General features: G+C 38.3%; 1 protein-coding gene across 6 annotated transcripts in view; it reads right to left on the bottom strand.

Moving 5' to 3' along the window:
• TTC28 (tetratricopeptide repeat domain 28) overlaps positions 1-13,618 on the bottom strand; it is a 635,539-nt gene that overhangs the window by 296,043 nt on the left and 325,878 nt on the right. For all 6 annotated transcript variants that reach the window (XM_047827138.1, XM_047827139.1, XM_047827140.1 and 3 more), the window contains 2 exons: positions 7,724-7,996; positions 6,632-6,762 (listed from right to left, as the gene is read on the bottom strand). In XM_047827138.1, coding sequence (XP_047683094.1) covers positions 6,632-6,762; positions 7,724-7,996 — 404 coding nt within the window. The remainder of the gene's footprint in view (positions 1-6,631; positions 6,763-7,723; positions 7,997-13,618) is intronic.

Genomic DNA, 13,618 nt, shown 5'->3' with positions numbered 1-13,618 from the left:
AATATTAAAATATACTAGAGCCAAAGATATAAAATGCAGAAAGATGTAGCTTGGTATCCTCATAACCACACCATTCACAGTGGTTAGCTTTTGCTTCAAAAGTCAGTGTCCTATATTTTATTTCAATATCAAAATAATGCAAAAGGGAAACCAAGGTACATTTTGAGGTCACAGATACAATGTAAGAGTAGGATAATCATAGAAAGCACATTCTCTGATGGGGCACGTGGGTAGCTCAGTTGTCTGAACGTCCATCTCTTGATTTTGGTTCAGGTTATGATCCCAGGGACATGGGATCAAGTCCTGCATTGGGCTCCACGCTGAGCATGGAGCCTGCTTAAGATTCTCTCTCTCTAAAAGTTAAAAAAAAAAAAAAAGTACATTCTCTAGCTTTTTGTACTCAAGAGGAAGAGTGATTCTTTTGGGGAGAGTTCTCAGTTCCACCAGTGCAAAAGTTAAGAGAAAAAAAAGGTAGAGATATAACATAAGGAAAGAAATGCACAAAACTATCATTATTTGCAAAACATTTCCATTACAAGAAAATTCACAAGAATCAACAAAAAATTATGAGCTAGGAGAGAATTTTCACATGCGCCAAAACATGCAAAACATGTAAAACAAACACCTTTCCTATATATCATCAGTACCTAGTTTGTTTTGCTTTGTTGTGTTTCCTTAAGATTTTATTTTTAAGCAATCTCCACACCCACCGTGGGGCTCAAACTCACAACCCCAAGATCAAGAATTGCATGCATCAAAAACTGAGCCACCCACGTGCCCCCATCAGTACCTAATTTTAGAAACCTACACACAATGGAAAGAAATATCCTATTTCCAATGAGATACATTAAATATCTAGGAAAAAATTGCACTGAATTGTGTAAATTCTTTATATATTTTAGATCTTAATCCCTTATTGAATATATCATTTGCAAATATTTTCTCCCATTCAGTAGGTTGCCTTTTTGTTTTGTTTGCTTTTCTTTGCTGTGCAAAAGCTTTTTTTCCTTTTTTGATGTAATCCCAATGGTTTGTGGGTTTGTTTTTGTTTTTGTTTTTTTTTGGTTTTGCTTTTGTTTCCCTTGCCTTAAGAAACATATCTAGAAAAAATGTTGTAGCCAATGCCAGAGAAATTATTACTTGTGCACTCTTCTAGGACTCATTTAGGACTAGGACTCATTTAGGTCTTAAATCCATTTTGAGTTTATTTTTGTATATGGTGTTAGAAGTGGTCTAATTTCTTTTTTTTTTTTTTAAGTTTATTTATATAGTTTGGAAGAGAGAAAGATGTGGGAGGGACAGAGAGAAAGGGAGAGAGAATCCCGTGCAGGCTCTGCACTGTCAGCACAGAGCCCAATGCGGGGCTCGAACTCACAAACCGAGAGATCATGACCTGAGCCAGAGTCAGACATTCAGGTGACTGAGCCCCACAAGTGTCCCAGAAGTGGTCTAATTTCATTCCACATGTACAGTTTTCCCAACATCATTTACTGAAGAGACTGTCTTTTCCCCATTTCATATTCTTGCCTCCTTTGTCATACTTTAATTGACCATATAAATGTGGGGTTATTTCTGGGTTCTATAGTCTGTTCCACTGATCTATGTGTCTGTTTTGTGCCAGTACCATATTATTTTGATTACTACAGCTTTGTAGTATATCTTATAATCTGGAATTGTGATATCTCCAGATATTGTTTTTATGTAGCCCTAAAAAAAAGATGAGACCATGCCATTTGCAACGACATGGATGGAGCTAGAATGTATTATGCTAAGTGAAATAAGTCAGACTGAGAAAGACAATTACCATTATGATTTCACTCATATGTGGAATCTAAAAAAACAAATGAGTAAACAAACAAAAAGCAGAATCAGAACTAAAAATACAAAGAACAAACTGATGGATGCCAGAAGGGAGGAGATGGATGGGGAAAATGAGTCAAAGGAGTGGGAGATACAGGCTTCCGGTTACGGAATGAGAAGTTGCAGGAATAAACTTCACAGCCATAGGGAATATAGTCAGTGATATTGTAATAGTGTTGTGTGGTGACAGATGGTAGCTACATTGTGGTGAGCAGAACATAATATATAAACTTGTAAAACCATTATGTTGTACACCTGAAACTAATGTAACATTGTGTGTCAACTATATTCAAATAAAAATAAATAAATATGGAAAAACTCTCCCTAAAAGTATCGATCGCTGAAGGGCATAAAAGGTGAAACGCAAGAGCAGACCAGGCTCCTGAACAGAAGACCAACTATTGAAAGGACATCAATTTATCCATGATTAATATGTAAATTTAATATAATTCCAACAAAAATACCAATGGAAGAGTCTCCAAAATTCAACAAAGTGATTTTAAAGTTCATTTGGGGGTACTGAGGGAAGATAAGAATATTCTAGATTTTTTTTTAAAGAATAATGTTATGAAGCTTATAGCAGATATAAAATGTGCAATAAAGCAACAATAATTAAAACTGTGCATTAGAACACAAATTGTCCAACAGCTCACTGGGCTGATACTGCAAGGCCTAGTATCAGATCAATATTAAATAACCAACATCAAAAAAAAAAAACATAAAAAAATAAAATAATCAAATATCACAACAGAAAAAAAAGGATGAGTATTCAATCTTTTTATAAAAGAAATTTTTAAAAATAGTCAGCCCCAGGGGCACCTGGGTGGCTCAGTTGGTGAGGCGACTAACTTCAGCTCAGGTCATGATCTCGCAGTTTTTGAGTTCAAGCCCCACATCGGGCTCTGTGTGGACAGCTCAGAGCCTGGAGCCTACTTCAGATTCTGTTCTCCCCCTCTCTCTACCCCTCCCGCGGCTCACACTCTGTGTCTCTCTGTCTCTCAATAATAATAAATAAACATTAAAAAAAAATAGTCAGCCCCAATAGCAATTAAAGAAATGCAAAGTAAAACAGCAATCAATATACCACTTTTTGGTTTTACTTATCAAGCTGACATTTTAGTTTATGTTATTTATTAGTTAGTAATTCCAAGTGTTGGCCAGTGCAGGGAAATAGAACCTCTGATACATTGCTGGTAGGACGGAAAACAGATATAGCCTTTCTGAGAGCTATTTAACATTAAGTATCAGAAGCCTTAATACGATTTTTCCAAGCAAGCCTACTTTTAATAATTTAGCCAAAGGAAATGATGAGAAATATGTTCAAAGATTTATCTACAAAGATGTTTTTCCAGATTTTATAATACCAAAAATTTTGAAACTAAATATATAACAGCAGGGGTAGAGATGAAATAATTTGTGATAAAACCATATGACTTCAGTAGAAATTTCATAAAATGCAGAAATGGGGACGTCTAGGTGGTTCAGTTGGTTAAGCGTCCGACTTTGGCTCAGGTCATGATCTCACAGTTTGTAAGTTCAAGTCCTGCATCAGGCTCTGCAGTGGCAGCTCAGAGCCTGCTTTGGATCCTCTGTCTCCCTCTCTCACTGCCCCTCCCCTGCTTGCTCTCTCTCTCTCTCTCTCTCAAAAATAAATGAGATGAACATTTTTTTTAATTAAAAATAAATAAACAAAATGCAGAAAGATAAAAAATTAAGTGGAAAAAATTAACAAAAAAACAAGTTATAAAAGTATCATAGTAGGATTTCAATTTTTCTCTGAATAAACAATTACATGTGCATATTTGCTAAAAGATTATACCCAAAATATTGAAAGGATGGTAGGCTTATGGCTGGTTATTTTCATTAATTTTTTTATATAACTGGGTGAAATTAATAACTATTACTTTTTTAAAAAACTAGGAGTCTGTGACTAAAACAAACAGGATGGTACAAAATAGTATCAGACCTTTGTTAACGGTATGAACTAGCTTATCCCTCATGACTGATATGGTGACCAGGTTTTAGAACCCCGCACGCCAATTTCTACATCTCACTCAGGGGCCAGCTTGAGTTCCACCTGTTTCACAAAGCTCGCCCAGGTCTATACCTGGGAGTCTCTGTCTCCTCTGGAATTCGAGAATCTTGGCAGCGATTAAAGAGAATGCTCATTATTTATTGCTCAAGCGCTGTATTAATAATACTTTTGTTATATTCAAGTTCTGTCTCAAAGAAAACATCAGCCCTTCAAGAGGAGAGACCCCCACACCCATTGTCTAGACCCAGAACCCTCAGCACAGTGCTCTACACACGTTAGGTGCTTTGCGAGCAGGCATCACACTTCACTGAATTACATCACAGAAGACTAGCCAACTAAAACTTTGAAACTGAATGAAATACGCATTACTGCAATAATTTCTTTGTATGTTCCTTTAAGTTCTAGACCAATATTAACTCCAGTCTTAAAAACCATTGGCTGGTTTCAGGGATGTGGGAATGAAGATTCCCTGTTTAATTCAGGCAGAGAAGCAGCAGCACTCAACTGCAACCTTAAAAATTAAGGGAAAAGGTAAGAAAAAAGCATTAAATTTTCAAGAAAATGAATGGTACCCTAGGATTCCAGGGGCAAACACAACAGAAGAGACACTGTGAGAGAAAAGAGGAATTCTACAGGTCAGTCTAGAAATCAGATAAATACGCTTTGGCAATACAGAGCAGGGGCATGGGCTACATAGAACATCCCAAAACAAGGCTTCCCCTGTGGCCGACGCTAACCGGCAACCAGAATGGGCAACAGTGAAAATGAAATAGTCGGGAGGGGGGTGTAAAAATTATTCCAGTTTTGATAATGAGAAACTTTGAAGAGAAAATTAATGGGGAAAAAAAATACAATTAATGGGATTTTCAGCTTGGAAAAGGAGAGGCCACAGGCCATTAATTATGGTTGAACATTCTCTGTCTAGTCCCAGAGGGGATAAAATCAGTCTTACTTATACATAAGAAGGGTTTCCCAAAAGGCAGGTTTGTGAACTAGTGTGGTGGTGAAGTAGAGGCCAAAAGAGGGGGAGATGGAGTGGCTGTGGCAGGCAGAAATTTGAAGATGGGAAGATTTGGGGAGGCAACTGGTTCCAGTATTATCTCAAAGTCCCTTCCATGCTTATAATTTAATGATTTCTTATTATTATACAGCAAAGGTTTATAAAACCCAGATAATACAGGCTATAGAAAATTACACTATTAAGAAGAGGGAAGCCAGAAAATTTTCACTTCTCCTTTTTAATACCTATGATAATCCTATGCCCTAATTACAAGTCTTTGGACCCAATTCAGTAATTGGGCTAATATATATGCATCCCAAAGGTCAGGACAATAGAGTACAAATGCAGCTTTTGACATATGTATAGCCATGCGAGCCTTCACTAAATGGCCCTATTAGACAACTATGCTGGTTTAGTTCTTAAACCTGGCTCTCACTTAATGCCATCAGTATACCTGCATCTAGAAGTCTCTTTTCATTCCCTTAACATGAAGAAGTCAGATTATCTGGCTTTTAAGAACTGTTTGTAAACTAAGAGTAAATAAACAAAGAGAAAAGTCTTTAGTATTATCTTGAGAATAAAATCACCTGAAGTCCATCTCCCTTGAATGATGTATTTTGGCAGCTTTCAAAGGCTTTTTTCTGACATCCATGGATGAGAGAGACTTTATGGAAGTCTCTCCCATTCCCAAGGGGAGATTCCAGCACACCACTGAAACAAAGGTTTTTTTTTTCTTCCCCAGTTCGTTCGCTCCTAGTGACTGACCGTGTTCTAGAGACTTGAAGATGCTGAGTCATTTAAATAATATAATTAATCTCTATAATGTCCCACAGTGAAATTCTAAGATAACTAAATATAATAACTAAATATATTTCCCAACACATAGATTGATTCATAAATTTGTTATTACCTCTCCTATTACCCTCCTCTTGTTAATAATATTATAGTATAGGAGCTACCATTTATGCAATTCCAAGTACCATGCTAGGCACTTTACATATATATATTATTTATAATCCTATCACAGTTGTGTATGGGATAAATACAATCATTATTTTCTAAATAAGAAAACAGAGGCAAAGACGAATTAAGTAATACTTTCCCCAAGATCTCTGAGCCAGGAAGTACCAGAACAGGGATTCCAATCTGGGTCTATTTCGCTCCAAACCCCACCCTCTCTCCGCTTGGCAGGCACTTTCTCATCATGCTGCATCTACTGGATACCAACTCTCTGAGAAGATTACATTCCGTTTCTCTAATAAAGATAGACAGTATTCTTTATCATTATAATTCATGTCTCTCAATCAGACTTACTATGCTTCTACCACCTGAGTTAAAAATCCATCAAAGACACAACATGAAGAGCTTGCAGTAAAAATACCCCATCTCAAATAAAGCAAATGTGTGTTTCTTTAACTTAACGGATATATCATGAAGATACATTTTTTGTTAATTTTACATAGGTCTCTTCCTTTCATATTTGAATAGAATAAGAGCAATGCATCTAACGATGCAGGCTGTTAGATCCTGAGGTCAGGGGCCAAGTCTTATCCATCTCTGTACCCTCAAGGTCTATATGTGGCAGACATTCAATACCTGATTGTTGATGAAAGATAGAGTCAATGATCATCAACTTCTAAAAGCAACATTTTAGGGTGCCTAAAACATTTTGAACGGCAAAAAAAGACTCCATGTTTCCAAAAAAAATGTATAAGGTCTGCAGGTAAACTTCCTACCTCTCGATCCTTGAGTTTCATGGCGAGCACCAACTGGTGCCTGTGGTTAGTGAGAGCCTCCCGATAATTTCCTTTGGAGAAGAATGCAGAGCCCAGATTCCCATGAGCTCGGCATTCTCCTGTCTGGTCACCTGGGTTGGATTTTAAAAAAAGATAAAATTTCTCTAAGTTATAGTGTTAATTATAATTTGTAATGCCCATATTAATTTAAGAACCACAGATTTACTAGCTAAGATTTCACTTCCCTTCTTTTAGAAAAGTACTTTCTTCTTCTCCAAGACTCTATGTAGTAAGTTATGGTCCTAGAACTTGAATCTCTGGACAGTAACTGTAGTTATAACATACAACTACAGTCAGGGATGTAGGGGTTCTAGAAATGAGAGGATAAAGAACTTGACACAAACCAGCTGTTAGGAGTCAGCTCAATGCTCTGCTAATGACCTCTGGTTCTGAACAACCATCAGCTTGTTGATTCAGTGATTTAACTACAAACCTACTATGATGTGTTGCTTCTTTGCAAGTATGCTGATGGCAGACTTACCGTGTCTCTGCTCTTACTGCAATCCTGCAAGTCACTGAATAATCGCTGTGACAACAACCGTAATCATAAGCCACATGCATTTTACAAATGAGGAAATGGTAGCACAGACAGCTGAGGCAACTTGCAGAAGGTCATATGGCTAGTAAGCGGCAGAGCCAGGGTGCTAAACTCAGCAGTCTGGCTCCACAGGCCCCACTCTTAACCAGTGCACTGTACTACTGCCTCTGACAAAATGCTGACGCCTCCTAAGGGAGGCAAAAATTAAAATTAAGATGAAAGATTCACCCATCAATACTATCACTGGAATATTAAATCTGTGAGGCCAAATCTCTGAAGAGGGCAATGAATATGTTAATCCACATATCTTGGCCTTTGGGGAGCCTTGGTATCTTGTTATAAGAAAAGCCCTGGAGACCTAAGCACTCTAAAACACAGAATGTTCTAGAGACGCACTCACTTTTCATTGCATGTGGTATCCCTATCCATGTCAGGCTAATCAGTTTTCTTTATTTCCTTTCTGTACTGAAATAAAAGACAGAAGCATACCCTACCTAAGGTCTTGGCTACATCCAAGTCCTGCTGCATGTATCCAGTACTCTTCTCTGTGTTTCCAAGAGACCAGTAAGCACTGCTCAGGGCGGAGAAAACCGAACCTCTCAGTTTGAGGCTGCAGGTGCCAATCTTGAGAGCAGCTTCTAAGACAACCACAGAGGCGCCATGATGGCCAGCTGTCAGGAGTTCCTGCCCAACCACAGATACGACCACAAAGGGGCTCTTGTCCAGTTTCATTTTCTGAAGCTGCTGATAAGTGGGCTCGAGGGAGTCTGGGAAAAAAAAAAATGGAAAGGAGAATGTAGGATGATATATAAAACAATCTTTTGTAATATGCTTTAAAACATTTGTTTATTTGTTTGTCATACCTTTTTATGGGCTATTTCGAGTACAAACTCTTCAACCTTTACTCTAGCACTACCCTCAGGGTCTGCTTATACATAGGACTCGGTAACCCCAATCTTAGTCCGGTAATTTCCTTCTCTCCACTGCGCATGCATATACCACACTCACCTTCTCTTCCACTCTTTCTTTGAATATGATGTGCCACTTGCCCTGAACAGTTCTCCCTCCTCTGTCCTGCTGTCCTCTCAAAATCTTATAAGCACGGGGCACCTGGGTGGCTCAGTCAGTTAAGGGTCTGCTTCAGCTCAGGTCATGATCTCACAGTTCATGAGTCTGAGCCCCCCATCAGGATTCTCTGTCTCCCTCTCTCTCTCTGCCCCTCCCCTAGTCACACATGCTCTCTCTTTAAATAAATAAATAAACTTTAAAAAAATCTTACAAGCACACCCCTCAAGTTCTGACTCAGGCCCTCCAGCCCACATTACTCTGTATCTAAACTTCTGCCGCATTTTTAGAGTTAATATTGCACAGTTTGACCCCTAACTATTTTAGACTTGTTCCATGTGTGTTAATTTTTAAGACATTTCCCCAGCTAAATCTGAAGACCGCTGTAGGAGTGTTTAAAGGTTTATAGTAATTCCATAGCAATTGGCACAATGTGGGCACTAAATTGAAAACTTACCATTGCCACACCATTGCCACATAGGTGATAGTCCCTAACCCATCTGGCATTCAATAAATGTTTGTGCAATCTGAATCTGAATGTCTGATTAATAAAACTCCATCCACCTTTTCCCTAGATGATGCAATAAAAGACGCTCTCCCAACGAAATCTCCATCATCCTCACTGCAGCCCAGTGTCCACTGCTGCTTCTAAGACCAGTATGACCAAGTAAAAAAGTATTAGGGCTCCTGGGTGGCCCAGTCGGCTGAGCATCTGACTTCAGTTCAGGTCATGATCTTCACAGTTCATGACTTCGAGGCCCATGTTGGTCTCTATGCTAACAGCTCAGAGCCTGGAGCCTGCTTCGGATCCTATGTCTCCCTCTTTCTCTCTGCCCCTCCCCTGCTTGTATTCTGCCTCTCTCTCTCCCTCTCTCTCAAAACTAAATAAAACATAAAAGAAAACAAATTTTAAAGTATTATCAGCTTTTGCCGTGGTGACAAATGAAACCATAAAATCATCTGCATTTGCTAAGATAAGACAGAAGACAAAATTAATGTTAATCGCATTTTATTTTCACTGGTGTCTGGAAAGGACAGAGACTAGGGGTCAGAAAGCCACGAAAAGATTCTTTCTTTCTGAAGCTAGGTTTGAATGTGGATGACCTCTAAGTGCCTTCTCCCTCTTCTCCCATTTTTTCAAAAGACAATTGCAGAGCCAATGGCTATAACCCTACACTGATGTGGCACTTAGAACGCATTTGTTAGCTTTCCTGAAAAACTATTTCACATTAGTTGTTCCAGTGTGCACATGTAAAAAACTATTAAAAGGCTGGTCTCTTTAAATCTTGAATCTCTCAGCCAACAGTACTGCATTAAAATGTAATTTTTACAATTTATGACTTTGAATTTCAGCTCTACACTAAGGAGCTCTCGTCTGAATCAACATTACCACAGAAACCTCGAAACCTACTGGTGCCTAAAGCATTTTTCCCCTTCAATCAGATCACTAAACAGAGAACAAAGAACATTTTTACACCTGTCAAGATGCAAGCGTGCACAGTACCAGTAAACACTAGCTAACCAATAGGGTTAAATACAGGCACAAGAACCCAGGAATTACTGGAATAGAAAAGACCAGTACCATACTGAAATAAATGTGAACAGAATTTGGTGGTACCCGCTGATGGGTTTGGCAGCCAATGATGATCACATTAGCGTCCCACCAGTCAATTAGCAGAAGCAAAAATAATAGAACTTAGAGATGAAAAGACCTTGAAAATACCCATTTTAAAAATGATGAATCTAAATATTTAAGTGATTCATCCAAGGTCAGACAGTTTGGGACAGAGCCAAGACAAGAACCCATTGTAGGCCTCTACGTCCAGGCCCTATGACACCACACCAGGCAAAATTCTTAGTTGTTGACAAAAGAAACCAGTCTTGGCTGGTTATAAGTAGAAAAGAAATGCACAGGGGAGCTATTGCCAAACGTGAAAAATCAGGCCTCCAGACCCACAGTCAAAATCATGCCACAAAAGCTCCACAGTGAAAACTACATGAATGTTGCAACTCAACACAGGAGACCACAGGTTCCACGGCTGCCTCCATCACTACTCCATGCCACCCTTAGAAAACAGATGTCACGACTGCCAACCAACACGACCAGAACAAATTCTGTGCTACCCTTTCTTCTTTGAACCTTTAGCTCCTGATTCACAGGTGGGTCCTAGCTTCACAGGAGGATGGGAAAATTAGGATCTGATATTCTCAGCTTTTACTGTGGAAGGAAGGCAGTAGGCAGAAGTATAACATAGGGAATTGCCAAAACACAGCAAGAGGGTTCAAACACAGAGAGCCCAAAATGACTAATGGCCAGCAAAGATACCATGCTTCAGCTGGTGATTTTTCTTTTAAACATGGCAGCCATGGCCAAGGTCAAAAGAGGAGCCTTCTAATTGAGCCGCTAAAACTACAGAACGGTATAAAGAAGACAGAACATTGCCACAGTTGGAGGACTGAGGGAAATACCTGGAAGATTACCCCTGCCAAAAAAAAAAAAGAAATCTTCAATTCTACAAATGTTCAGTAAATAAAAATGAAGTTGGAGGTACAAGAGGTAAAAGATAAAATCTTCATTTGCAGTATATAGGAAGGAGAATGTAAATACATTAAAAGATAAATTAAATGCAAGCTCATATACAGTATATGTTACAAGAGTTTAGAAAAGGGAGCGACTATTAAAGGTAATCAGAAAGCTTCATGGAAGTATAATTTGATTAAGTGAAGAAAGAGTAGGTAGGACTTAAACAAGTCTTTGTTTTTTTTCTGAGAGTAGAGGGTATTTTAAGTAGAAGTTTTATCCTAAAGAAAGGTCCCAGAAGAAGATAGGTACATGGAATGATAGAGAATGATGAAGAGGCCAGCTTGAATGGACCAGAGACTATTATGAGGAAGGAAGCAACTGTGAAATAATGGAGGAAACACTTAGTGAAGAATAAAGAGACCTGGATTTCAAAGCCACACAGCCTCGGTCTTACTGTGTCAAATGTATAGATTGCGATTCTGGTGACGGTTACATAAATCTATACATGTGATAGATATGTATATGTCTATACATATTATGTACCTGTATGCATAAATATATACATGTGTGTACATCTATGCATGTGCACAGATATATACACAAAAGTCCATTTCACTTTATGTAAATTTAACATTTTTAATGTCAAATTTCTCTGCTTTTGGAGGTAACTATGTCCCCTTGGCCCACACTCACTAGTCAGAAGTTCTAATTAGCAGGCGTGCATGCTTTTGATAAATAAAAGTGGTAGGACAAGTTTTCCTGATGTATAAAAAGTACAGGCTAGGTTAGTTGTCTCTGAGATTCTTTCCAACTCTATTATTCTATTATTCTAATTCCTATTCTAGAGTAAATGCAGACTCTTAGTAAAGGGACTAATTTTGTGATTTTATCAGGCTAGGTGAAACAGAGATTTGGCAGCTGTTAGGATGTTTTTCCTTCTAGAAACTATGCATGATATATGAAATAGCCAATATTAAGCCAACTCCACAAGAATGTAGAGGTCCTCTACAACATTCATTGAACACCAGTTATGTGCTTTCTAAATGCACAGCCTTTAAGAATTTAAGATGAACACAGTCACATTTCCTGACATGTGAAGAGCTTTTAGGAATGTAGTAGAGACCATTAATAACAATCACATTTGGCTAAGAGATATACTATATTTCATCAGTTCTGAGATACACATTTATTCACATATCAACATCTCTGGATTTGGGATTTAATGTCTCTGAACATGATAGTGCCTCACAGTGGTATGTCACTTCTGTGTCTAAAGGGTTCCAACAGAGCTCTTTCAGTTTATATAAAATAAAAAGTTAAATGACAAGAATTGTGTCATCATTTAAACATCAACATTTTCTTAGTAACATAAAATAATGATACAACTCTTGAGCCAGAATTCTTGGCATTCTCCTTTCCCAAAGGAGAAAAGTGCTAACCCTACCCACGTAGGTCTGGGAATTCTTTCCACAGGAAAGGACCTCTTATTAGAAATTGAAGATATAAGGGGGGGCCTGGGTGGCTCAGTCAGTTAAGTGTCCAACTTGGGCTCAGGTCATGATCTCACGGTTTGTGAGTTCGAGCCCCATATCGGGCTCTGTGCTGACAGCTCAGAGCCTGGAGCCTGCTTCAGATTCTGTGTCTCCCTCTCTCTCTGCCCCTCCCCTGGTCTCTCTCTCTCTCTTTCTCAAAAATAAACAAACATTTAAAAGAATTAAAAAAAAAAAGAAATTGAAGATATAAGAAACTGTTTTTCAGGAACTGCAGGTTGTTTTAGTTGAGGATGTCCTGGAGATGAGAATGAAAGAGAGGAAAGATCTCTGCTACTAAGGAGGCTGTGGCCTCTATCCTGTAAGCAATGGAGAAAACAGAATTATGAATAAAAGAACGACCGATCAGACTTACATTTTAGAAAGTTCATTCTGGGAGAAAAACAAAGCATGGACTGGTTTAGAAGAGATAAAAGCCAAGAAAACCAGTTAGAAGCAAAGTCCTGAATTTTCAACGACAAAAGAAATGGAGAACAAGGGATAAATTTCAGACACAGAATAAAAAAATTTTTAGAATTTGAGGAATAAATGCATTTAACAGACACAATGCCTTACCAAAGAATGATACTGTACTCACACTCTCCTATGGATTACTACCTTCAAGGTAATTAACATTTTTACAGACTTGAATTTGTCTACAGCACTATGAAGACCTTCTGGAGTCTTCCAAGTTACCCTCATAACATTTCCATACATACATGATTAAAAAGGCTTCAATTTTCCTGAAAACCTCGTGATACTACTACCAATTACTCTTGGATACACCACTAAAATATAGTACTGAGCTGCAAATCTGGAAGACTCACAGAAAGAATCCTGAAATGAATCTCCAAAACAGTGACCCAAAGAGAGAACAGCAACTATCGAAAGGTAAGAAAGTAAGCAAAGTATGATGAGGGTAAAGTATTCCCAAAAAACAAAATTTAGAGGTAAGGCTCATAACATGCATTTAATTTTAATTTTCATCTTTCCTTAGGGTAATTCCTTAAAAAGGAAACTAAAGACTGCTGGGCTTGTCACAAAAGGACAGCTATTGTATGATTCCACTTACAGGAGGTATCCAGAGTAGTTAAATGCAGGACTGAAAACAGCATGGTAGTTGCCCCAAGCCGGGAAGAGGGGGAGTAGGGAGTTACTATTTAATGGGGACAGAGTATCAACGTGGGAAGATGAAAAAGTTCTGGATGGTGGTGATGATGGCATAACCCTATAAAGGACATAATGCCCCTGAATTGTATCATTAAAAATGG

The sequence above is a fragment of the Prionailurus viverrinus genome, chromosome D3 (genome assembly GCF_022837055.1).
Source record: "Prionailurus viverrinus isolate Anna chromosome D3, UM_Priviv_1.0, whole genome shotgun sequence".
Taxonomy (NCBI): domain Eukaryota; kingdom Metazoa; phylum Chordata; class Mammalia; order Carnivora; family Felidae; genus Prionailurus; species Prionailurus viverrinus.
The sequence above is the reverse complement of the archived record's forward strand: the minus strand, read 5'-3'. Positions and strand labels throughout refer to the sequence as shown.